We start from the raw sequence: 24,875 nt of genomic DNA on the forward strand, positions 1-24,875 counted from the left end.
ATATATATATATATACACACACACACACACACACACACACACACACACACACACACACACACACGCACACACACACACTTATTTATTTCATTAAATAATAATTTGTACATTCCTACATATATAATAATTTAATTATATATAATGAAATTATATATTATAAATGAACAATGTATAAACTTTTAAACAATATTAAATAATAATATTAAACAATATTAAACTACATTACATTTAAAGATTTTGTTTTAATTATTTTATTTTCATTTTTATGTACATACACATTTATTATACTATATTATTTATTACATATACATATATATACATATATATATATATATATATATATATATATATATATATATATTAGGGCTGTCAAATGATAATTTTTTATCAGATATATCAGAATTTTCAAAATCTGTTTATCATTACGGTTGATGTCTATTCATAATTAGAAAGCAAAAGCATTTGAGTCGTATTTTTTTCAGACAACAACATGCTGATTCACCAGTCTATACAAACTTAGTATAGGATTATGTTGTTATTTTAGTTGAATTAATGTGACACTTACCGCTGTTCTTAAGGATCTCCAGCACCTGGATCAGCACATCAGGCTGAGTCATCTGCACAACACAAACATGTTAACAACAACACCACAGTAAAATACAGACACATATCCACAGCAGCAGCTCATGAACACTCGTTCAGACTTACAGAGGAGGGATAAGAGACATCGATGTTGACATCACTCGTTTTGAAGGCGAAGTGGGTGAGACAAGAGCCGTACAGACGGAGAGAGCACACTATAAAGAAGAAAAGGTAAAGTGTTTAAACATTCAGAGGACTGTCAGAAACATTTCTTCATTTTGTTACTTAGTTTACTACAAGCTATTACACAAAAGTTTGAGGACAGTAAGAATTTCAAGTCTCCTCTGCTCACCAAAATAGTCAAATTGTGAAAAAATTTACAATAATTAATTAAATTTAAAATGTAATTACTCCATTCTTCAGTGTCACATGTCCACAAATAGATGAAAATTAACTAAATTAAACTGAATATACAAGATGTCACAAAAGTGAGTACACCCCTCACATTTCAGCAACCAATTTAGTATATCTTCTCAAGGGACAACACTATAGAAATGAAACTTGGATGTATTTTAGAGAAGTCAATGTGCAGCTTGTATAGCAGAATAGATTTATTGTCCCCTAAAAATAACTCAACATACAGCCATTATTGTCAAAATAGCTGGCAACAAAAGTGAGTACACCCTAAGTGAACTTGTCCAAAGTGTCAATATATTGTGTTAGCACCATTGTTATCTGCACTGCCTTAATCATCCTGGGCATGGAATTGATCAGAGCTGCGACGGTCGCTGCTGGGATTCTCTTCCACTCTTCAAGGAGCTGCTGGACCTTAGACACATGGTTCTTCTCCACCTTACACTTGAGGATGCCCCACAGGTCCTTAATAGGGTTCAGGTCTGGAGACATACTTGGCCACCCCATCACCTTCACCTTCCTCAGCAAGGCAGTTGTCATTTTGGTGGTGTGTTTGAGATCATTATCATGTTGCAAACCTGCCATTCAACCTAGTTTCTGGTAAGGTAAGGTAAGGTAAGGCATCATGTTCTGCTTCAGAATGTACAGTACATAATGGAATCCATGTTTCTCTCAATGAACTGCAGCTCTCCAGTACCAGCAGCACTCATGTAGCCCCAGACCATGATGCTACCTCCACCATGCTTGACTGTAGGCAAGACACAATTTTCTTGGTACTCCTCACCAGAGCATCGTCACACATGCAGGACACTATCTGAGCCAAACAAGTTTATCTTATAGTCTCATCAGACCACAGGATATGGTTCCAGTAATTCATGCTCTTTGACAGGTTGTCTTCAGCAAACTGTTTGCAGGCTTTCTTGTGAGTCAGCCTCAGATGAGGTTTCCGTCTGGGATGACGCCTATGCAAACTGACTTGTTGCAGTGTGTGGCGTATGGTCTGAGCACTGACAAGCTGACCTTCTACTTCTGCAACCTTTAAAGCAGTGCTGGCAGCATACATGCATCTGTTTTTTGAAGCCAGGTTCTGCACCTGACGCACAGAATGAGTGCTCAACTTCGTTGATCGACCCTTGCGAGGCCTGTTCCGAATGAAACCCATCTTGGAAAACCTCTGTATGACCCTGACCACTGTAGTGTAACTCGGTTTCAGGGTATTCTACCTCTAATAGCCTTGGCCATCTTTTTGGAGAGCAACAATTCTAATTCTCAAATCCTCAGAGAGTTCTTTTCCATGAGATGCCATGTTGAACATCTAGTGGTGAGTATGAGAGAATTGTACTTAAACCACCTAATTTTAAGTGCTCTAATACAAGATACACAAGTTTGTATGGTCTTGTCAAGCAGACAAAAACATAAACATGGACAGGACATGTGGCATTGCATGGTTAAACAACATACTGCTGTTATCACTTAGGGTGTACTCACTTTTGTTGCCAGCTATTTTGACAATAATGGCTGTATTTTCATAGCCTAGAAATCTAGACGCACCCTAGCGGCAGCAAAAATTATTTTGCAGCCAGGTGGGTCTAGACACTCTCAATAGACCTTCTAGCTGCAAAAACCCAAATTGGGTCAGGCCAATCACAACGCGTATAGAGTAGGCGGGGCGGGCTTAACATATGACGACAGAGTTGCGACGGCTGCCACTTGAAAAACAAAGAATGGCGGCTGCAGCTGTCGAACAGCGGTCTTTCGAATCGGCTTTGGCCGCGACTCTGGAGGACTTGGAGTTAAGTTTTTCTTTAAGAAACGAGCAAAGAACGGCACTTAAGTCATTTTTAAAAAAGGAAGATGTGTTTGGAGTTTTGCCGACTGGATACGGAAAAAGCTTAATATACCAATTATACCAACTACGTCACCTTCTTCGTTGCTCTGATTGGTTGAAGCGCTATCCTATTGCGTGCATAGGGATTTTGAGAGACAACCGTTTATCCCGCCCCTCGGAGTAAGCCGCGTCTATGGAGAGTTTCCAGACTAAACATCTTGATGTAAGTCTGGCTCGCCAGGCTAGTATTTTCAGGGATCAGTAAATCTATTCTGCTATACAAGCTGCACACTGACTACTCTAAAATATATCCACGTTTCATTTCTATAGTATTGTCCCTCGAGAAGATATACTAAAATGGTTGCCAAAATGTGAAGGGTGTACTCACTTTTGTGAGATACTGTAAGTCTTCTACAAGGAGAGCATTGTACCTGTGAGTTGTTTACGTATAATTCCCTCCATCCGGAGCACCACAGCTTCCCTCAGCACGAAGTCTTCCTCTGAGATGCCGTGAACCTCTGCCGTCTCCAGCACGACCGAGTCTAGCGCCATCATCTGGGCCGGAGAAGGAGCCGGCAGCGCTCGCAACTCATTCTCCTCCTGCTTCTCCTACAAACGTGTACGTAAATAAGAATATTAGAAAAAAAAACTATTATTAACTATACTGCTGGTGCTTGAAAGGTGATGAATTCAGAGACACGTTTTTCCTGGGAGGGTTTTAGCAACATGCAACATTTTTTGCATGACTGATAATTTCCATAAATTGCATGATTTCCAACATTTTTTGTGGGCTGAACTTTATAGCATTTCAGGTATTCAGCCACAATAAAAGCCTGGGGATTTGCATGTTAAAAAATGAATAATAAGACATAAATGTTACTATTGTAAATAAAATAAAAATTATTAAAATGATCAAATATTCATGTTTTTGCAATACAACTGTTATTTACAACAGCAAAATATTTCTGCCTTTATTTTTGTGATTAGTTTATTTATTTATTTATTTGAGATTTAATGCCATATCAGCAGCAATCATGGCAAAATTGAAAGTATTAGGTTTACAATCTCACATAAAATTTATAATATTCAAACATGTGCATATGTGAGCCTGGACCACAAAATCAGTCTTAAGTACAATGGATATATTTGTAGCAATAGCCAAAAATACATTGTATGGGTCAAAATTATTGATTTTTCTTTCATGCCAAAAAATCATTAGGATAATAAGATCATGTTCCATTAAGATATTTTGTAAATTTCTTACCTTAAATATATCAAAACTTCATTTTTCATGAGTAATATGAATTTCATTTGGACAACTTTAAAGGCATCTTTTTTTGCACCCTAAATAAATCTTAAACAGCAGTCAAAAAAAAAAAAACTTGAATATAATTAAAATAATAATTAAATAAAAAATTAATTAATAATCTAACAAACAATCGGATAGCTAGATGAAACCGCAAATAGCTAAATATTATAGTAAGTAAATAAATAAAATCATTTTAAAAACGTAATCAAACTTTTATTGCTAAACACAGCAGTAAAAATGTAAAAAGAAAAACTTAATTAAAATAATTATTTAAAATAAATTAAATGAATAAATTAGCAAATTAATTTACTCCTGAACAAACAGATGGATAGATAATTAAATGGATGAAACCATAAACAAATAAAACAGTAAGAGTCATAAATTAAATAAAACAAATAAATAAATAAAACATAAGTTAATAAATTAATAACAATTAATTCTCAGATTCCAATTTTTTTTTTTAGTTATTACTTATTTATTCAGATTTCACATTATATGAATAAAACTCAAAAATAAATCTTATGACTGGTTTTGTGGTCCAGGGTCACGTAAATCCTTAAAAAAATATTCTAAATGTATTCCAGGAGAAACATTTTTTAAATGTGCATTAATGTATTTTCAGAATAAAAACATTATTTTTTTAGAACTGGAGTTAAAATATATTTATTATTATTATTACTATAGGGTCACTATAGTTAACTGAACAAGCCATTAAAAAAATCTTTTGTATGTACCAAAAAAAATGAAGCAAAAAAAATTATATAAAATAATCAGCTAGAAAATCAAACTTACTAAAAAAAACATAATACTGTTTTATCTATTTATTTGAATGTCATGTGACCATTACCAGACATCAGAGAACTGTGAACATATGAATGTGTCATTAAATGATTGAATGTAGATATTTTACATCGAAGGGACAAATAAATTGATAGACGTTTGGGAACAGAAACTAGCATAGAAATCCTTCTCCAAGTTCAGCAGAGTCACTTTGGATAATAAAAACCACTGAAAAACCAGCACAGAAAGAAGATTGAGGAATAGAACAGTCTGTGTCCTCACCATGATGTTCTTCTTGTGACGTTTCTCTTTAATGTGCTTGTGAGCACCCTGGATGTTCTCCACGTGGACCGAACACAGTTTGCATAGATACTGGAAATTCGGGTACTCCGGCGACGGCTGTGGAAATACACAACGACAGAGAAAGCATTTACAACACGCCACATCACTTCACACATCCATGTGCTCCACAGACGTGCAAATGGGAGAAATCAAGAGGCGCTTAACGACTCATGGACTCGAACTTGATCAACGAGGTGCTTTTCACCATCATTCAAAAGCAAAATCAGTCAGTGAGGGTGAAAACATACAGTGGTGTTTACACTGATACTCAGGACAGTTAGATCTGAGTTTGAGTTACAGCTGAAGTCAAATGAAACTAGTCAGTGAAAATGAGGAAATGTGACCTAAAGGGTGACATGAGACTAATATTTGTTTGGCACAAAATGAATCCTAAACACACTGTAAAAAAAACAAACAAACAAACAAAAAAAACACCTTGAATATAATTAAAATCATTATTAAAAAAAATAATAATAATAATAATTTATAATCAAACAAAATGAATTCCTAAACAGTAAAAATGTAAAAAGAAAAACTTAAAAATAGTTCAAATAACTCTTAATAAATAAGTGATAAATTAGTAAATTAATTAATTACTAAAACAGACGGATAGATGGTTAAATTGATGAAACTGTAAACAGATGAATAAAACAATAAGTAGATAAAGTCAGAAATCAAATAAAACAAATATATTAATAAAACATAAATATTAATTCTAAATACAGCCATAAAAATATAAACATAAAAAAGTCCTTGAATATAATTAAAACAAACCTTTACAAAAAAAAACCGCAAACCCTAAATAGATAAATATAGAAAATACATAAATTAGGCAATAAATTACATAAAACAAACTCTAAATAGCAGCAAAAAAAAAAATAAATAAATAAAAAATATTATATTATATTATATTATATTATATATATATATATATATATATATATATATATATATATATATATATATTATAACAATTAAAAATAATTCTTAAAAATAAAACAATTAATTAATTAATTAATTCCTTCGTTAATCAAAATCAAACAGATGGATAGATAGTTAAATGGATGAACCGTAAATAGATAAATAAAACAAATATTAATTCTAAATACAGCAGTAAAAATATAAAAATAAAAAACTCATTGAATTAAATTAAAACAAAACTTAAAAAAAACGAAATAAATAAAAATACATAAATTAGGCAAATAATTAAATTAATTAATTCTAAATAGCAGCAAAAATGTCAATAAAAGTTTATTATAATCAAAATAAGTCTTTATAATAAAAAATAAATCAATAAAAATAATGAATTTATTCATTCATTAACAATCAAACAGACAGATAGATAGTTAAATGAATGAAACTATAAGTAGATAAAGTCATAAATTAAATAAAACAAATAAATAAATGAATCAATAAAAATGAATTCTAAATACAGCAGTAAAATGTAAAAATAAAAAAAAATCATTGAATATAATTAAAACAAAACTGTAAAGAGTGAATAAATAAAAAAAATATTAATACATAAAGTAATCAAAATAATAGTAAATAAAATCAAAATAAAGTAATAAATTCTAACATAACATTCTAACATCTAAATTCTTGAACATAATTAAAACAAATCTTTAAAATAAAAAAATGAATAAATGTATTCATTACAAATCAAACAGATGTAAATAGATAAATAAAACAGTAAGTAGATAAAGTCATAAATTAAATTAAACAAATAAATAAAACAAATAAAAATGAATTCTAAACACAGCAGTAAGAACGTAAATATAAAGTCCTTAAAGATAATTAAAATTAACTTTTACAATAAAAAATAAAACTGTAAATAATAAAAATATAAATAAAAATAAATTTAAAAATAAATTAAATCTAATTCAAAACAGCAGCAAAACTGTAAAAAAAAAAAAATCCTTGAATATAATTACACTTAATAAAATAAAAAATAAATATTAAAATATATAAAACCATACATAAAGATAAATAAAAGCATAAATAAACAAACAAACCCCCAAATTCATAAATAGCTAAAAAAAATAAAAAATAAAAATAAAAATCATTCTTTTTTAAATGTGAAAGTTACCGGCTTCACTTGTTCAAGACAGAAGTTAACTGTACACTGACAGGGCAAGTAAGTTCTCCTGTCAAACTAGTCTCATGTCAACAAATATATTGTTGAAGTTTTGTTACTATACTTTTTTATGAACATTTCAGTAGCCATGACCTTTACATTACAAAACCTGATAAGTACGAATGAACTAGTTGAAATGATCTTCTGTGTTAATCTATATTATCACAAACACTGTCAGATAGAGCGTATCACGTACTGAGTTCACATTCATTTCAAATGAATGTGTTTGGAATCTGTGGACTTGAACAAGCAAGTATATCAGCGTTATGTGTCTTACCTTGAGCAGCCGGTGGATGTAGTCCCTCTGCAGTCTCTCCTCCGCCTGTTTGAGTCCCAGCTGCTGGTCAGAGGTCAGGTTTCCAACCTCCTCGACCTCTGATGTGACCTCGCCTCTCTGTCTGCCCACCTCCACACCTGAGATTTAAAGAAATAGACACCAATAACATAACGGATTATAAAACTTACTTATACATCACCAGTCATTTTTTAATGTTTCATTTTTTTTAAGATATATATACACACATTTTTTTTTTTTGAAAAAGAAATGATAGAAATGAATACTTATTTAGCAAGGATGCTTTAAATTGATCAAAAGTGATGATAAAGACATTTATAATGTTACAAAAGATTTATATTTCAGATAAATGCTGGCCTTCTGAACTTTCTATTCATCAAAGAACCCTGAAAAAAATTGCACTCAGCTGTTTTCAACATAATAAAAATAATAAATGTTTTTAGAGAAGCAAATCAGATTATTATAATGATTTCTGAAAGATCATGTGACTGGAGTAATGATGTTAAAAATTCAGCTTTGAAATTACAGGAATAAGTGACATTTTAAAATATATTTAAATAGAAAAATAGTAACAATTTGTTTTAGTAAATATATTTCAAAATGTGTCTGTACTTTGGATCAAATAAATGGTGAGCAGGCTTGGTGAGCAGAAGACACTTCTTTAAAAACATTAAATATACATATACATTTTGGTAGTGTGCATACTGATAAGATGGATAACATTACATACTTTCAAAATAATTATAATACATAAAATAAGTATGAAGATTGCAGATATTAAATAAATTATTAAATTACTGCTAAATAATTAATATTTAATTAAAATAAATTTCACATAATATTAACTCTTTAAAAATATTAAACAAAAATAAACTACAATTGTCCTATAATTAAATTATAATGCATTATATAATTATAATTGTACATTAGTAATATTGCCATAGAAAATTGCTCATTTAATTTGAGCATTTTCATGCATGCGTCATTTGCCACTAAAAATATATAAATAAATATTTAGCTTTTTTTGAACAAAACATTCCGTTTAAAAATGACAGTAAAGGTGTTTATAATGTTATTTCTCTTTCAAATAAATGCTGTTATTTTGAACTTTCTACTCATTTAAGAACACTGATAATAATAATAAATGTTTCTTAACAAGCAAATCAGCATATTAGAATGATTTCTGAAGGATCATGTGACACTAAAGACTGGAGTAATGATGCTGAAAATTCAGCTTTGCTTCACAGAAATAAATTTCATTTTAAATATATTCAAATAGAAAACAGTTATTTTAAGCTGCAATAATATTTCACAATATTAATGTTTTTTCGGTATTTTAGATCAACTAAATGCAGCTTTTTTGAGCATAGGAGACTTCTTTCAAAAACATGTACAGTCGTGGCCAAAAGTTTTGAGAATGACACAAATATTATTTTTCACAAAGTTTGCTGCTAAACTGCTTTTAGATCTTTGTTTCAGTTGTTTCTGTCATGTACTGAAATATAATTACAAGCACTTCATACGTTTCAAGGGCTTTTATCGACAATTACATGACATTTCTGCAAAGAGTCAGTATTTGCAGTGTTGGCCCTTCTTTTTCAGGACCTCTGCAATTCGACTGGGCATGCTCTCAATCAACTTCTGGGCCAAATCCAGACTGATAGCAACCCATTCTTTCATAATCACTTCTTGGAGTTTGTCAGAATTAGTGGGTTTTTGTTTGTCCACCCGCCTCTTGAGGATTGACCACAAGTTCTCAATGGGATTAAGATCTGGGGAGTTTCCAGGCCATGGACCCAAAATTTCAACGTTTTGGTCCCCGAGCCACTTAGTTATCACTTTTGCCTTATGGCACGGTGCTCCATCGTGCTGGAAAATGCATTGTTCTTCACCAAACTGTTGTTGGATTGTTGGAAGAAGTTGCTGTTGGAGGGTGTTTTGGTACCATTCTTTATTCATGGCTGTGTTTTTGGGCAAAATTGTGAGTGAGCCCACTCCCTTGGATGAGAAGCAACCCCACACATGAATGGTCTCAGGATGCTTTACTGTTGGCATGACACAGGACTGATGGTAGCGCTCACCTTTTCTTCTCCGGACAAGCCTTTTTCCAGATGCCCCAAACAATCGGAAAGAGGCTTCATCGGAGAATATGACTTTGCCCCAGTCCTCAGCAGTCCATTCGCCATACTTTTTGCAGAAGATCAATCTGTCCGTGATGTTTTTTTCGGAGAGAAGTGGCTTCTTTGCTTCTATTCTTGACACCAGGCCATAAGTCTTGGCCTCACTGTGCGTTAGATGTGCTCACACCTGCCTGCTGCCATTCCTGAGCAAGCTCTGCACTGGTGGCACTCCGATCCCGCAGCTGAATCCTCTTTAGGAGACGATCCTGGCGCTTGCTGGACTTTCTTGGACGCCCTGAAGCCTTCTTAATAAGAATTGAACCTCTTTCCTTGAAGTTCTTGATGATCCTATAAATTGTTGATTTAGGTGCAATCTTAGTAGCCACAATATCCTTGCCTGTGAAGCCATTTTTATGCAACGCAATGATGGCTGCACGCGTTTCTTTGCAGGTCACCATGGTTAACAATGGAAGAACAATGATTTCAAGCATCACCCTCCTTTTAACATGTCAAGTCTGCCATTCTAACCCAATCAGCCTGACATAATGATCTCCAGCCTTGTGCTCGTCAACATTCTCACCTGAGTTAACAAGACGATTACTGAAAGGATCTCAGCAGGTCCTTTAATGACAGCAATGAAATGCAGTGGAAAGTGTTTTTCGGGATTGAGTTAATTTTCATGGCAAAGAAGGACTATGCAATTCATCTGATCACTCTTCATAACATTCTGGAGTATATGCAAATTGCTATTTTAAAAACTTAAACAGCAACTTTTCCAATATTTATGTAATTCTCAAAACTTTTGGCCACGACTGTAGAAAAATATTACTGACCCCAAACATTCAACCATCTCAAATTCTCATTTGATTATCAGTGTATTTTCTCACCAGTCATCATCTTGTCTTTAGCTGTGAAGGTGTTGACTTGTGTTACGATTTCCTGTGCTGTGCTGGTCAGCGGTGCTGCTCCTCCTCCATCCCTGACTGGTCCACTGTGTCGAACCGGAGATTTGTTCTCCTGGTTTTGCTGACGGCCTTCACTCAGCTGGGGCTTCCCTTTCCCCCTTTCGCCAGAGTTAGTTCTGCCCGTCAGCCTGCGGGTTTTGCCCTTCCCTGGATCCTGAGGGCTGCCGGTGCGAGACTTGCCGGTGCTGGGGCCGCTCTGGATCTCTTCTTTCACCCTGGGTACGGCGTCCTTGCTTCGGCTCGGGACTCTGGCACTCTCCCGCTGGGGTTTGGAGGACAACGCCTTGCCCCCGCTCGAGCGGGAAGGTTTGACCACCTTCACGGGGCTTTTGGGGTCCTCCATGCCACTCCACTTCTCTCTGAATGAGACTGAAGAAAAGCCCAAAGGGCTCTGGGTTGAAGGTTTCTAAAATGGAAACATGACAAAATCAGATTGTGGGCATCCAGAAATGTTATGTTTGTGCATGGAAAGTAATAGCAGTATTTATTTTTATTGCCATGTCAGCACCTAACTAGCTAACTTCATAAAAAAATTAAATAAATAAAAACCAAGCACAGACAAAAATAGGCACATGGAAAGTATGAGAAACCAGGAGGAATTCGACAGTTTGACAGCATTGGGAAGGGAATACTAGCTTTGTATTTACTTATATTATCATGTTTTTAATAATATGGGAATGTTTAACTGAGGCAGGTAAAAGGTACATCTATAAATATAAGGATTCTGGATATTTCTTTATTGCATTCACTGTGTGTATTCAAAGTAAATACACTACCAGTCAGTTTTTGGACAGTAAGATTTTTAATAGTTTTTATAAAGAAGTCTCTTCTGCTCAGCAAGCCTGCATTTTTTTGATCTAAAGTACAGCAAAAGCAGTAAAACTGTGAAATACTTTTAATATTTAAAATAACTTTTTTATTATTTGAATATATTTTGAAATGTAATTTATTCCTGAGATTGAGGATTCATTTTCAGCATCATTACTCCAGTCTTCAGCGTCACATGATCCTTCAAAAATAATTCTAATATGTGTATTTGCTGCTCAAGAAACATTTATTATTATTATTATTAATCAATATATTATCAATGGCTGAGTACTTTTTTAGGATTATTTCATGAATATAAAGATCCAAAGATCAGCATTTATCTGAAATAAAAAGTGTTTGTAATATTATACACTATACCATTCAAAAGCTTAGAGTCAGTATTTTTTTTTATTTTTTTTAGCAAGGAAGCTTTAAATTGTTTAAGAGCGATGCTAAAGATGTTTATAATGTTACATAAGATTTCTATTTTAGATAAATGCTGTTCTTCTGAACTTTCCATTCATCAAAGAAACCTGAGAAAAATTCTCCTCAGCCATTTTCAACATAATAATACTTTATAATTTACAAATAATGTTTTTTTTTTTTGAGCAGCAAATGAGAATATATTATTAACTATTTCTGAAGGTTCATGTGACTGGAATAATGATGCTTAAAATTCAATTTTACTGTTTTCACTTTCTTTTAGAAAAAATAAATGCAGGCTTTGTGAGCAGAAGACACTTCTTTAAAAAAAAAAAAAAAAAAAAAAAAAAAAACATTAAAAACCTCACTGTCCAAAAACTTCTGACTGGTAGTGTATGCATATAAAAAAATCTTTTTTTTTAAATAAACAATATAGTTTGAAATAAGCTTGAAATGTTAAATTATCATTACTATTACATACATAAGTACTAAACAAATAGCTACAAACAGCTAAATGTTATTACATTCAATGTATGTATTCAGTGATAATATAAATAATAAAAAACATATTAATAAAACAAGTTTAAAACTGTTTAAATGCAACGACATTACTGTTATTAGACACAGACGTATTAAACAGCTAAATAAATAGCTTCTAATTATTATTATTATTATTATCATTGCATTTAATGTACGTACTCAGTGTTAATATGCATATTAAAAACCATACATATAAAATAACATTGTATAAAAAAATGTAAAATGTAAAATTATTATATGAAGAGTTTTTAACAATTAAACAATAAAAAATGCAGTTGGGTTATTTTGATTAAGTAAAAAATTACAAAAAAATAAAGCTAAACAAAGTAAAACACAAAAACAAAATAAAAAAACATGATTTTTGAATAATTAAATCAAAGTTATCTGTTTTTGCAAATAAACTCTTCATATGTACATATTTTTTATAGCTAAACAACTAAATAAAAATCATCATACACAACATACAGGCTCATAAAATTTTATAATTATTTTACAATTCTGACTTTTTTCCTCACAACTGTTAGAAACAAAGTCCAAATTTTGAGACAAAAACTGAATTGTAAGCAAAAAAAGAAAAAGAAATGTGAGATAGAAAGTTGCAATTACCTTTCTTAAAATTAATTCTTTTTTTTTTTTATTCTGTGGCAAAAACATGCTTCCATACACGATTAGTCTTAACATAATCCACTATTTATCTAAAACTGCAGTTTTATATTGATTCATTTGACAAAAAAAAAAAAAAAAAATCACATTTGAGCATTTGATCAGTTTATGCATTCATATTCATTATAAATACATCCTGCATGTTTAAGCAAATGTAGTGGGTCAGATCGCATAATGCATACAGTATATATATATATAATAACAGAATACTCTCCAAAAAGACATGATATCATCATTACTAAGTGATTTCCTCCTTAATTTTTAAGAATCTAATGCAATCATGCATATAAGCAAATACAACTACCATCCATCCAATTACTACACATTATTATACATTCACAAGCAAAATGCGTAACAGTACATACTAACTATAAACTTATTTAATTAAGAAATTAGATATTGTATTTTAAAAGAATATTAACACACAAACATTTAACCCCTTACCTGGTCCCAATATTAAGTTTAATGACCTGTAGGCCTGAACAAACACAAAACCACAGCCGTACAGTATTTACAGTAACACATTAGAGCCCTGAGATGAATTAAGACACTGTTTGAATGTACCAGCACTGATATTGTATCCTAAATGTTATTGCCTGTTCCTGACTTCCTATTTCCACTGTATAAACACTGCATGTAACCTTGTAATGATAAAACACTAGCAATACATCAATACCTGCATACTTGCATTCAGAACACATTTGTTTGTAAGTAATAAACAGTTAGAATGATGTATTATTTACAAAAAGTCTAATTTTGTAGTAATTCCCCCAAACTTTTGTCAATGTATTTAGACTTAGCTTGTGCGCTGCGCTATTAGCGCTTCACGGACCTTTCCCTCACTTGTTTATTTACTTTTCAATCTCACCTAGATTCACTAATGCGCGGTAGATCAGCAGTACATGCTGGAAACGTTCATAAGGAGCGGTGACGGTTCGGCGTCGCGTTAAACGCCATGTATCCCGGCGCTGATGTTGTTGTTGTTTTCGGCCCTGCTCAAGACGGTGAGCGCACGCGCCATGTTAACTCTGCTCGCGCGCAGGATTGTGGGCCGCGTCAGTGCGGCAGGCGGAGAAAACGAAACTGGAGTCCGACGCGACGCGACGCTCCATAACGACGGTGACGCCAATAGGCGGCGCGATGTGGCCCAAACAACAGAAATACTAAATTACTAAAACGTTTAAAAGAAAACACTCGTCACATCTATAGTGTATCAACAGCTTTATCATCATTATCATTAATTAATTAAAATATTTTAAAACGAAATACCACTATTTTAGATATTAAATATTTATTTTTATAATAAAATATTAGATATAATTATAATAATTAACTAAATATTATTATTATTGCATTTAATGTCTGCAGTCGGTAAAAAATTTTTTTACATGCTTTTACTACTTATTGGACCTCTTTATTAATTTTTTTTTTTTTTTTTTTTTTTTTTTTTTTTGATTGGAACCAAATTTGGATGACACCTCTTAAGCATTGCATCACAAATAAAATGAAATTAGTCTCATCTAAAAATTTTCCATCGAGTTTACCCAGTTAATTACTTCGTTTTAAGGTGAACATTGAAGACATTTGTGTTTTTTGTAAAACTATTAATCATTTATTTTGGGAATGTCCTAAGTCATTGGAAAGAACTCAGTGATTATATACAACAAAAAGATATTGTATCTGTGCATTTGAGTAGAAGCTGCATTATGTTAAAATGTTTTTAATTTAATGGTAATAAGAGTTTTATATTTATGTTTGATTTGATTAATAAAATTGTCCAAAACTAAACTCATAAATCTAAATGGAGTGATAAATGACCAAATTTTGAACAATTTAGGGTTGATATTAAAATATATTTGGAGACAACAGAAAAAAAGTACAAATTTAAAAGCAAAGAAGACTATACAACTGTTCAATATGTACAAGTGGTTTATGTAAAGCCTTTCTCTTGTTTTTTTATTTATTTATTTATTGTATTCTTTTATATATCTGTGCTGTTCTTTTATATATGTGCTCTTGTATGTAAAATGTTGTTGTATTTGTATGTAAGTGTTCTTGTTAAAGTTCAATAATTAAAAAAATATATATATTTATAGATGTGTGTCTGCATTTACTATTAAATTGCACTATTTTAGATATTAAATATTGATTAAAATGCATATTAATAAATAACAGTATTTAAAAAATGCAAAAAGAAGTAGCTACAGCTAAATAAAAATAAGCACAACTTCAGATGTGAAATATTTACACCGAATGATTTGCAGTGTCAAACTATTTAAAATATAGTGAATTAAGTTACAAACTCGATCATAATGCTCAATGTTTCCATCTAACATGTATTTTTCTAGTTGGCAGTAAACCAGTTAGCTCACCTGCATGTTCATAGATTTATGCTGAATATTTCGAGGTGGGAAGCAGTTATCTTCAGAATCAAAATATGGATATTTTGTTCATAAACATCATACTTTTTACACTTATTTCAATTTATATGTCATAAAACTAATGCTAAGCCAGCAGTAGCACTGACAGTGTTGTGTAAACATGGCTGACGGCGCAAAAAGTTTACGCTGGAACCGCTTCGATTAATTCAAACTCGAATCAAAAGAATAGAGAATCAAAAGAGCCATTAATTTTCGAATTTCTACATGGCTTGTAATGATCTTAAAAAGCACGTAGTGAGAAATAGATCTTTCCAAACTCTGAATCAGTTAAACGATTGTGTTGCAAAATAATCCACTGTTTCGAATCGCTGAATTGGATCATTCATAAATCATTCATTCATAAATTTGATTCAGATCGGAACTTCGAGCCGTTTCGCGAATCATTTGATTTAGATCGGAACCTCGGAGCGTGGATCGAATCACTTGATCGGAACTAGTTTGTGAATCATTTGATGAGGATTTTGGAGCGTATTCGCGAATCATTTGATCCAGACTTCGGAGCGCGGATCGCAAATCATTTGATTCAGATCGGAACCGGAACTTCGGAGTGCAGATCACGAATCACTTGATCGGAAATTCTGAGCAAGAACATCCGAATGGATTCGCAAATCTATTGATTCAGATCGGACCGGAACTTCGGAGCGTCAATCGCGAATCACTTGATTGGAACTTCGGAGCAAGTCTGTAAATCATTTGATTTAGATCGACATTTCAGAGCGTATTTGTGAATAATTATATTCGGAGCTTGGAGCTCGAATCATTTGATTTAGATCAGACCATCAGAGCGGATTCGCGAATCTATTGATTCAGATCGGAACCGGAACTTCGAAACGCGGATCGCGAATCACTTAACCGGAACTTCGGAGCAAGAACATCAGAATGGATTTGCGAATCTATTGATTCAGATCGGAACCGGAACTTCGGAGCGTGGATCGCAATCACTTGTTTGGAACTTCTGAGCAGGTTTGTGAATCATTTGATTTAGATCGACATTTCAGAGCGTATTCGCAAATCATTTGATTCGGACTTCGGAGCTCGAATCATTAGAATTAGATCTGACCATCAGAGCGGATTTGCGAATCTATTGATTCAGATCAGAACTAGAACTTCGGAGCCTACGTGCACCGCGAATCACTTGATCGGAACTTCGGAGCAAGTTCGTGAATCATTTCATTTAGGTCAATATTTCAGAGCGTATTTCGTGAATTATTTGATTCGGACTTCTAAGCGTGAATTTGATTCAGATCGGAACATCAGAGTGGATTCATGAATCTATTGATTCAGATCGAACCAGAACTTCGGAGTGCAGATCACGAATCACTGGATTGGAAATTCTGAGAAAGAACACCCGAATGGATTCGCAAATCTATTGATTCAGATCGAACCAGAACTTCGGAGTGCAGATCACGAATCACTGGATTGGAAATTCTGAGAAAGAACACCCGAATGGATTCGCAAATCTATTGATTCAGATCAGACCGGAACTTCGGAGCGTGAATCGCGAATCACTTGATTGGACATTTCGGAGCGTATTCGTGAATAATTATATTCGGAGCTTGGAGCTCGAATCATTTGATTTAGATCAGACCATCAGAGCGGATTCGCGAATCTATTGATTCAAATCGGAACCGGAACTTCGAAATGCGGGTCGCGAATCGCTTAATCGGAACTTCGGAGCAAGAACATCAGAATGGATTTGCGAATCTATTGATTCAGATCAGAACTGGAACTTTGAAACGAGTATCGCAAATCACTTGATTGGAACTGCGGAGCAAGATTGTGTATCGTTTGATTTCGATCGAGATTTCACAAATCTTTTTTTCAGATTTTTTTCTTTCTGTTGAACAGTGCAAAGCATCAAACCATTAAGGCAGTACAGTTATGAACACAAAACAAAGAAAAAAAAAAGAATACATGCAAATTCAAGAAAAGTAACCATAGGCTAGTATTATATATATATATATATATATATATATATATATATATAAAAATTTTTTATTATTTATTTATTTATTTTTTGGCAGGGGTGTTGTCTGCTGTTATGTCACCACTAATTTCAAAATCAAACCTACGTCCCAGATACAGTAACACATCAATAAATAAAAAATTTAAAAAAAGTTAATATTATATTAATAGTTCATCAAACTAATTTGGAACTTTAACTAATTTGGAAATGTAGTAGCCTACTTTTATTATCGCAGCATGCTTAAAAAAAATAATAATAATAATGTTTAAAACTTTACAAGTAGGCTATAATTAACCCGCACTGGGCTAAAAAAAACATAATTCTTATCATTGTGACAAATTTAGCCAAAGACCTTGCTTAAAAAACAGTAACGGTATGATAGTATGTGAAATCGAACTTTTTTCGTATCTCTTTTAGCATACCTAAACCGTATCTGAAAACATTTTGTTACAAGCGTTCACTCACTCGCAGAGGAATGCGGAAGCTTGTAATTGGTTGTTTGGGCCACGTGTAATTAAAGTTTCGCTTATTCCGCTCTAGGTGTGTATATTTCCACTCTGTACCGGGCCGTCCCGTTCGCTCATCCGTCTGCTCCACATCAGAGGAATCTCACAGCATTATGGGGACGATTCTAAGAGCGCTTACTTTACTGACTTTATCATGTCTGGCCGCGGCCAAACAGAAAGACTTTTACACGTTTAAGGTGGTGAACAGCAGAGGAAGATTAGTTTCTCTGGACAAATACAGAGGATCGGTGAGTCTCCAGAAATCAACTCTGATGCTGCAGACGTAAGATGCAACTAACGTGCATGTAAGAAAAACCTTTAATACTAATGTTGCACCACAGTGTGCTTTTCTTCGGACGCATGCATGGTTTAATGGTGTTGTAAGATTTTCTCACTTCCAGCATTTCTTCTAATAAACTACTAACCAGCGGTTCTGAAGTTGTGCTTCATTCATTCTGTGTCTACGTGGCAGCCTCTTGCAGTATATCTCAGCTTCTGCTGTGGATTTCAACGGTGTGATTTGCTTTTTATGAATGAAAGAAAACACTTTCGTTAATATTAACAGACATTGTTGCATTTAATAATACTTTTGAGGTAAGTATTGCAATACTTGATTTGAACTGATTGATTTTGAATGTACGTTAACTGCGTTTCAGTCCAGGAATCTTTTTGTTAACTTTATAAACATTACAAGTTATTTTAACGCTTTACATGTTATAATTTATAGCATTATTAAAGGGCTCATGCTGGGCATCACCGTTTTCTTAAAAAACATAACTGTGTGCTTATATGCACAACACATTCTGAGTCACTAGGTGTCGATGTTGAATAACTTTAAAAAGCTGTTCCTAAATTCTTTACGTGTTTCTAAACTATCAACAACCCTTATATTATAGTATTTTAAATTACATTAAAGGAATAGTTCATCCAAAAATTAACGTTTTATAAAAATCTACTCACCCTCAGGCCATCTAAGATATAGATGAGTTTGTTTTTAAATCAGATATGGAGAAATGTAGCATTACATCACTTGCTCACCAATGCATTCTCTGTAGTGAATGGGTGCCGTCAGAATAATCCACACCACCCCAGCCATCAATTAACATCTTGAAACAAAAACCTTTGTGTTTGTAAGAAACAAATATTAGCTGTTTGGACTCTGACGGCACCCATTCGCTGCAGAGGATCCATTGGTGAGCAATGCAAAATTTCTTCAAATCTGACTCATTTGGATAGTTGTGAATTGAGCACACTTTTTAGTTTACTGGACCAAACAAAACATTTTTTTATTGTATTACTACTAATTACTGTCACTACCTTTACTACCACTCCTCCTGCAACCAAGTACTGTGTTTTTTAAAATAAATAAATAAATCTGTCTTTAGTAGCTCATTACATGCAATCAGTCATCCTTTTAAGTGTTAACGTAGCAAGCCATCAAATGTCAATTTTAATACTAAGTGCTTTTATTAACACAGCGGGCTTAATAGACATTAGGTGTTTTTCAATCTGTATCAGAAAAGCAATCGTGGGCACTTTACATTCATGGAAAAATCAGATTTACACAAGGACACATACACATTTGATTATCATTGAGAAGACCTAAATAAGTGGAGAGGTAACTGTGGAGACTCAAGGACGGAGAGAGAGTGTCCCATTAATGGCATCACAGCGCCTCTTCACTTATCCAGTGACTCAAAGCTGCTGCAGATTGGCTCTAATGGCTTCGTTTGGCTTTTAGAGCATAATTGGTGTTCACAGTCACACGGATTCAAAAAGCTTCATACAGTTTAATAAACAGAGACCCTGTGTGATTATGATCATAAACCTAAATCGGGACAACTGGACTGAAAGGAAGCAGGAGGTACATCAGAGAACTGCTGAACAACAGTGTTTAAATGACTGTCTAATTGTATTATTAAGGCAATTATGCGGACTAATCTACTGTCTGAGTTATAATACGTTTATGCATTTACATAATACAGCAGACACTTAATACCCAAAGAAGCTAAAAATAGAGATACATACTAATTCACAACAGTATTTGATCTGTCCATCCATCGATCCCTCTATACATCTATCCATCATCCATCTTTTAGTCTGTCTGTCTGTCTGTCTGTCCATCCAGTCTATCCATCTATTTGTCTCTCCCTATGTCCGTCTATTAGTCTATTTTTCCATCCATCCATTCGTCCATCCATCTGTTCATCTGTCCGTTTATCCATCTGTCTATCCATCTATCCGTTCATCTGTCTATTCATCTATATGTCCGTCCTTCAGTCTATTAATCCATCCATTCATTCCTCCGTTTATCTATCCATCTATTCATTTATCCATCCGTCCATCCATCAGTCAGTCAGTCTGTCTGTCTATCTATTGATCTCTCTATCCATCCATCCATCCATCCATCTGCCTATCTGTCGACTCTATCCATCTATCTATTCATCCTTCCGTCAGTCAGTCAATATATTGATCTCTCTATCCATCCATCCATCTATCTACCTATCTGTCCGCCACATCCCTCCATCCGTCAGCCTATCTATTGATCTATCTGTCCGTCTATCAGTCTATCCATCCATCCACTCCATTCATCCATCCGTACACTTTATTCATCCATCCATCATCCACTCTATCATTCATCCATCTATCTATTCTTCCATCCATCTGTCTGTCCGTCCATCCATCAGTCAATCATTGATCTATCTGTCCGTCCATCAGTCTATGCATCCATCCGTCCGTCCACTCTATTCATCCATCCGTCCATCCATCTTTTTGTTAATCTGTCTGTCCATCCATCAGTCTATCCATCTTTCTGTCCATCTATTTGCTCTCTGTCCATCTGTCCTGCAGTCTATTTATCCATCCAATCTATTGATCTTTCTATCTATCCATCCATCCATCCATCAATTTGCTCTCCGTCCATCTGTTCTGCAGTCTATTTATCCATCCAATCTATTGATCTTTCTATCCATCCATCCATCCATCCATCCATCCATCCATCTATCTGTCTGTCCATCAGTCTATTCATCCATCCACTCTATCCATCCATCCATCCATCCATCTGTCCTTCCATCTATCAGTCAGTCTATATATTGATCTATCTGTCTGTCCATCAGTCTATCCATCCGTCCACTCTATCCATCCATCATCTATTCGTCCATCTATCAGTCTATTGATCTATCTGTCCATCAATCTTTTTGTCCGTCTGTCTGTCCATCCATCAGTCTATCTATCTTTCTGTCTGTCTGTCCTTCAGTCTATTTATCCATCCAATCTATTGATCTTCTTATCTATCCATCCATCAGTCAACCCATTGATCTATCTGTACGTCTATCAGTCTATGCATCCATCCATCCGTCCACTCTATTCATCCATCCGTCCATCCATCCATCTTTTTGTTAATCTGTCTGTCCATCCATTAGTCTATCCATCTTTCTGTCCATCTATTTGCTCTCTGTCCATCTGTCCTTCAGTCTATTTATCCATCCAATCTATTGATCTTTCTATCTATCCATCCATCCATCCATCCATCAATTTGCTCTCCGTCCATCTGTCCTGCAGTCTATTTATCCATCCAATCTATTGATCTTTCTATCTATCCATCCATCCATCCATCTGTCTGTCCATTAGTCTATTCATCCGTCCACTCTATCATCCATTCATCCATCTGTCCTTCCATCTATCAGTCAGTCTATATATTGATCTATCTGTCCATCCATCAGTCTATCTATCTTTCTGTCCATCTATTTGCTCTCCGTCCATCTGTCCTGCAGTCTATTTATCCATCCAATCTATAGATCTATCCATCCGTCCATCTATCTATCCATCCATCAGTCAATCCATTGATCTATCTGTCTGTCCGTCAGTCTATCCATCCGTCCACTCTATCCATCCATCATCTATTCGTCCATCTATCAGTCTATTGATCTATCGGTCCATCAATCTTTTTGTCCGTCTGTGTCCATCCATCAGTCTATCTATCTTTCTGTCTGTCCTTCAGTCTATTTATCCATCCAATCTATTGATCTTCTTATCTATCCATCCATCAGTCAACCCATTGATCTATCTGTCCATCCATCAGTCTATCCATCCATCCATTTGTCCACTCTATCAATCCATCCATCATCCATATATCTATTTGTCTGTTTATCATTCATACATCCATCCACTTTATCCATCCATTCTTCCATCTATTTATTTGTCTGTTTATCATCCATCTATCTATTTGTTCGTCCGTCCGTCCATCCATCAGTCTATCTATCCTTCCAGTCTATCCATTCATCCATCTATTTGTCCATCTGTCAATCTATCCATCTGTCTGTCCAGTCTATCTATCCAACTATTAGTCTGTCCATCCATCCATCTATCCATCTGTTTACCCATCCAGCCCATCCGCTACATAATCCTGTTCACAGTAGTTATATATGATGTATGATGTTCTTGATTGTACTGTACCGTGTTTGTAGGTGTCACTGGTAGTGAATGTGGCCAGCGAGTGCGGTTACACCGAAGAGCACTACAAAGACCTCCAGCAGCTGCAAAAAGACTTTGGTCCATTTCATTTCAATGTCCTGGCCTTCCCCTGCAATCAGTTTGGCCAGCAGGAGCCCGGCAGCGATAAAGAGATTGACAGCTTTGTGCGGCGGGTCTACGGTGTTTCCTTTCCCATCTTCAGCAAGATCGCTGTGGTTGGAATAGGGGCCAATAATGCTTACAAATACCTCGTGGGTGAGTGGAACTGGTTTGATGATCAGAAGTCTCGGAACACTCAAAACATGCAGTTTTTTAATGTTTTAAAAAAGTTTTTTCTTGGTAATGCAAATGTTAAAGAGAACGTTTTATTTTATCATTTTTGCTTGGGAATGTTATTTTTAAACATTTTTTGAATTATGTTTAAATAACTTAAATGTTGAAATATTATTAAAGACCATAAAACGTTGTATTGACAACTTTGAAAGAACCTTGTTTGCTGGGGTTTTGGTATCTAAAAGTGTTTAAATCACGCATTAAAATAGTTGAATGTCTTTATTAGATACAAAATATCAAATAAAGCGTTTCCACTCAAGTGCACACAAACAGTTAATCTTCAATGCCTCATCCTTTTGTGATGTAACAAATAAAGTCCTTGAGCAGGTATTTAATGTTCACACAAGAGCACACTCTAGTGGTTTATTAATTTGACATGCTGCACTCTCATCTAAATGCGTGTCACACTCTCATCTAATTACAGAGGCGTCTAGGAAAGAGCCAACCTGGAATTTCTGGAAGTACCTCATCGACACAGATGGCAAAGTTGTCGACGCGTGGGGTCCTGAAGTCTCCGTCAAAGAAATCCGCCCACGGATAGCGGATATGGTTCGGAAGCTGATCATTAAGAGGAAAGAAGAGCTTTAGTCCTTTGAATCCTTTCAGCTTTGAAAACTGTAGACACTCAGACCTCAGAAACAGATCTCTTTGAAGAAACACATGCTAATTTAGGCCTATTCAAAGTACGATGTGTGAGACTACACCAGCGCAACCCACTTTAAATGACATGCTGCCATCCACTTTCTTCAACTAAATTAGATTTGTTCTCTTTCCACGTTTGTAAAGAGAACTGTTATTAATAAACAATAAAAGACCACTTCATGCTTAATGACATGCTACATGTCTAATAAAACTACACCAAAAAAAGAGTGAAATTTTAGCAAAATGAACTGATTCTGGAGTACTCATGTTTGTTTTTATACTCCCTTTATCATTTTTGTTTCTGTCATCTGTCTGAAATCTGTTTTGACCCTGTCATATTTTAGTTTGGTGGCTCCATTAAAAGGTTTTTCCTAAATTTTTCACTGAAGAGTTATTTTTTCTGTAGAAAAATGTAAATATTAAACATTGTTCATTAAATAATAAATCTACCCTTATATTTTTTCTAAAGAAATTATGGTGATGCTCACATTTGTGTATACCTATAAAATGTTAACGATTATTAAAAGCAGTGTTTTACATATTAAGAATTTAATTAAAAAAATAATGTCTTCATATTTCTCTCCAGAAAATATGAGTGGTGGTGCTTGAGCATGTAAAATTAAAAAGTTTAAATTTGTAATAAATTATAATGTATCTTAACATTTCTCTGAAGAAAATGTGAGTGTAAAACTAAAATGAATTATCAAAAACTATTTTTTTAAATATTATAAATTATTAATAAAAATGATTCTGAAGAAAAATATTACAGCCTGACATGACCTAATGATGCTTTTAAAACTTTAAGCATTACTTTGGGTGTCTTTTAATAATCAGTGGACATTTCAAATTCATAAGAACATTTTACAAAGTTTGTCCAAAAAGGCTGCAATTAAAAAACGGACTTCTTTTATAGTCCCAAGGGACGTTCAAAAGCAAAATATTATGACAAGGCATGTCCTTCAGTCGTTTTTTGCTGAGGTTTGGAGGACAGAACTTCTTTACAATTCCAATTAACACATTCATGGCATCCTCTAAAGTTTGTTCTCACCTTGACTTTGCAGTCAAACATTTCATTATAAATGTGCTAAAATGTAGAAACCAAATAAAGAACAGCAAAATAACTTAATTATGGAGATGTAAGTTGGAACACCATGTAATTATGTAAATCCTATTTTTGCTTATGGTTATCAACATACACCATGAGATGATTCATTTTGAACATAGATAAGTAATTTATTATATTTTAAATAATTAATGTGGCTTATTAATTCAAGAATCATTTCTGCTGGACATAATCAGAGTTAAGTGACAA

The 24,875-nt window shown here is 33.9% G+C and overlaps 2 protein-coding genes across 2 annotated transcripts in view; one reads left to right on the forward strand and one right to left on the reverse strand.

Moving 5' to 3' along the window:
- Positions 1–14,230, reverse strand: part of tut4 (terminal uridylyl transferase 4) — a 31,713-nt gene extending 17,483 nt beyond the window's left edge. Inside the window, exons 1-7 of the mRNA XM_073822755.1 lie at positions 14,071–14,230; positions 10,692–11,175; positions 7,667–7,803; positions 5,196–5,312; positions 3,256–3,433; positions 709–797; positions 566–617 (exon numbers count right to left, since the gene is read on the reverse strand). Of these exons, the coding sequence (XP_073678856.1) occupies positions 566–617; positions 709–797; positions 3,256–3,433; positions 5,196–5,312; positions 7,667–7,803; positions 10,692–11,112 (994 nt within the window). The 5' untranslated portion in view covers positions 11,113–11,175; positions 14,071–14,230. The remainder of the gene's footprint in view (positions 1–565; positions 618–708; positions 798–3,255; positions 3,434–5,195; positions 5,313–7,666; positions 7,804–10,691; positions 11,176–14,070) is intronic.
- A 3,854-nt stretch (positions 14,231–18,084) lies between these two features.
- gpx7 (glutathione peroxidase 7) lies at positions 18,085–23,705 on the forward strand. The gene is given in 3 exon segments (XM_073823681.1): positions 18,085–18,363; positions 22,582–22,843; positions 23,346–23,705. Coding segments are annotated over 3 exon segments (705 nt in total). The 3' UTR covers positions 23,510–23,705.
- The last annotated feature ends 1,170 nt before the right edge of the window (positions 23,706–24,875 follow it).

The sequence above is a fragment of the Garra rufa genome, chromosome 18, assembly GCF_049309525.1.
Source record: "Garra rufa chromosome 18, GarRuf1.0, whole genome shotgun sequence".
In the NCBI taxonomy this organism is placed as follows: domain Eukaryota; kingdom Metazoa; phylum Chordata; class Actinopteri; order Cypriniformes; family Cyprinidae; genus Garra; species Garra rufa.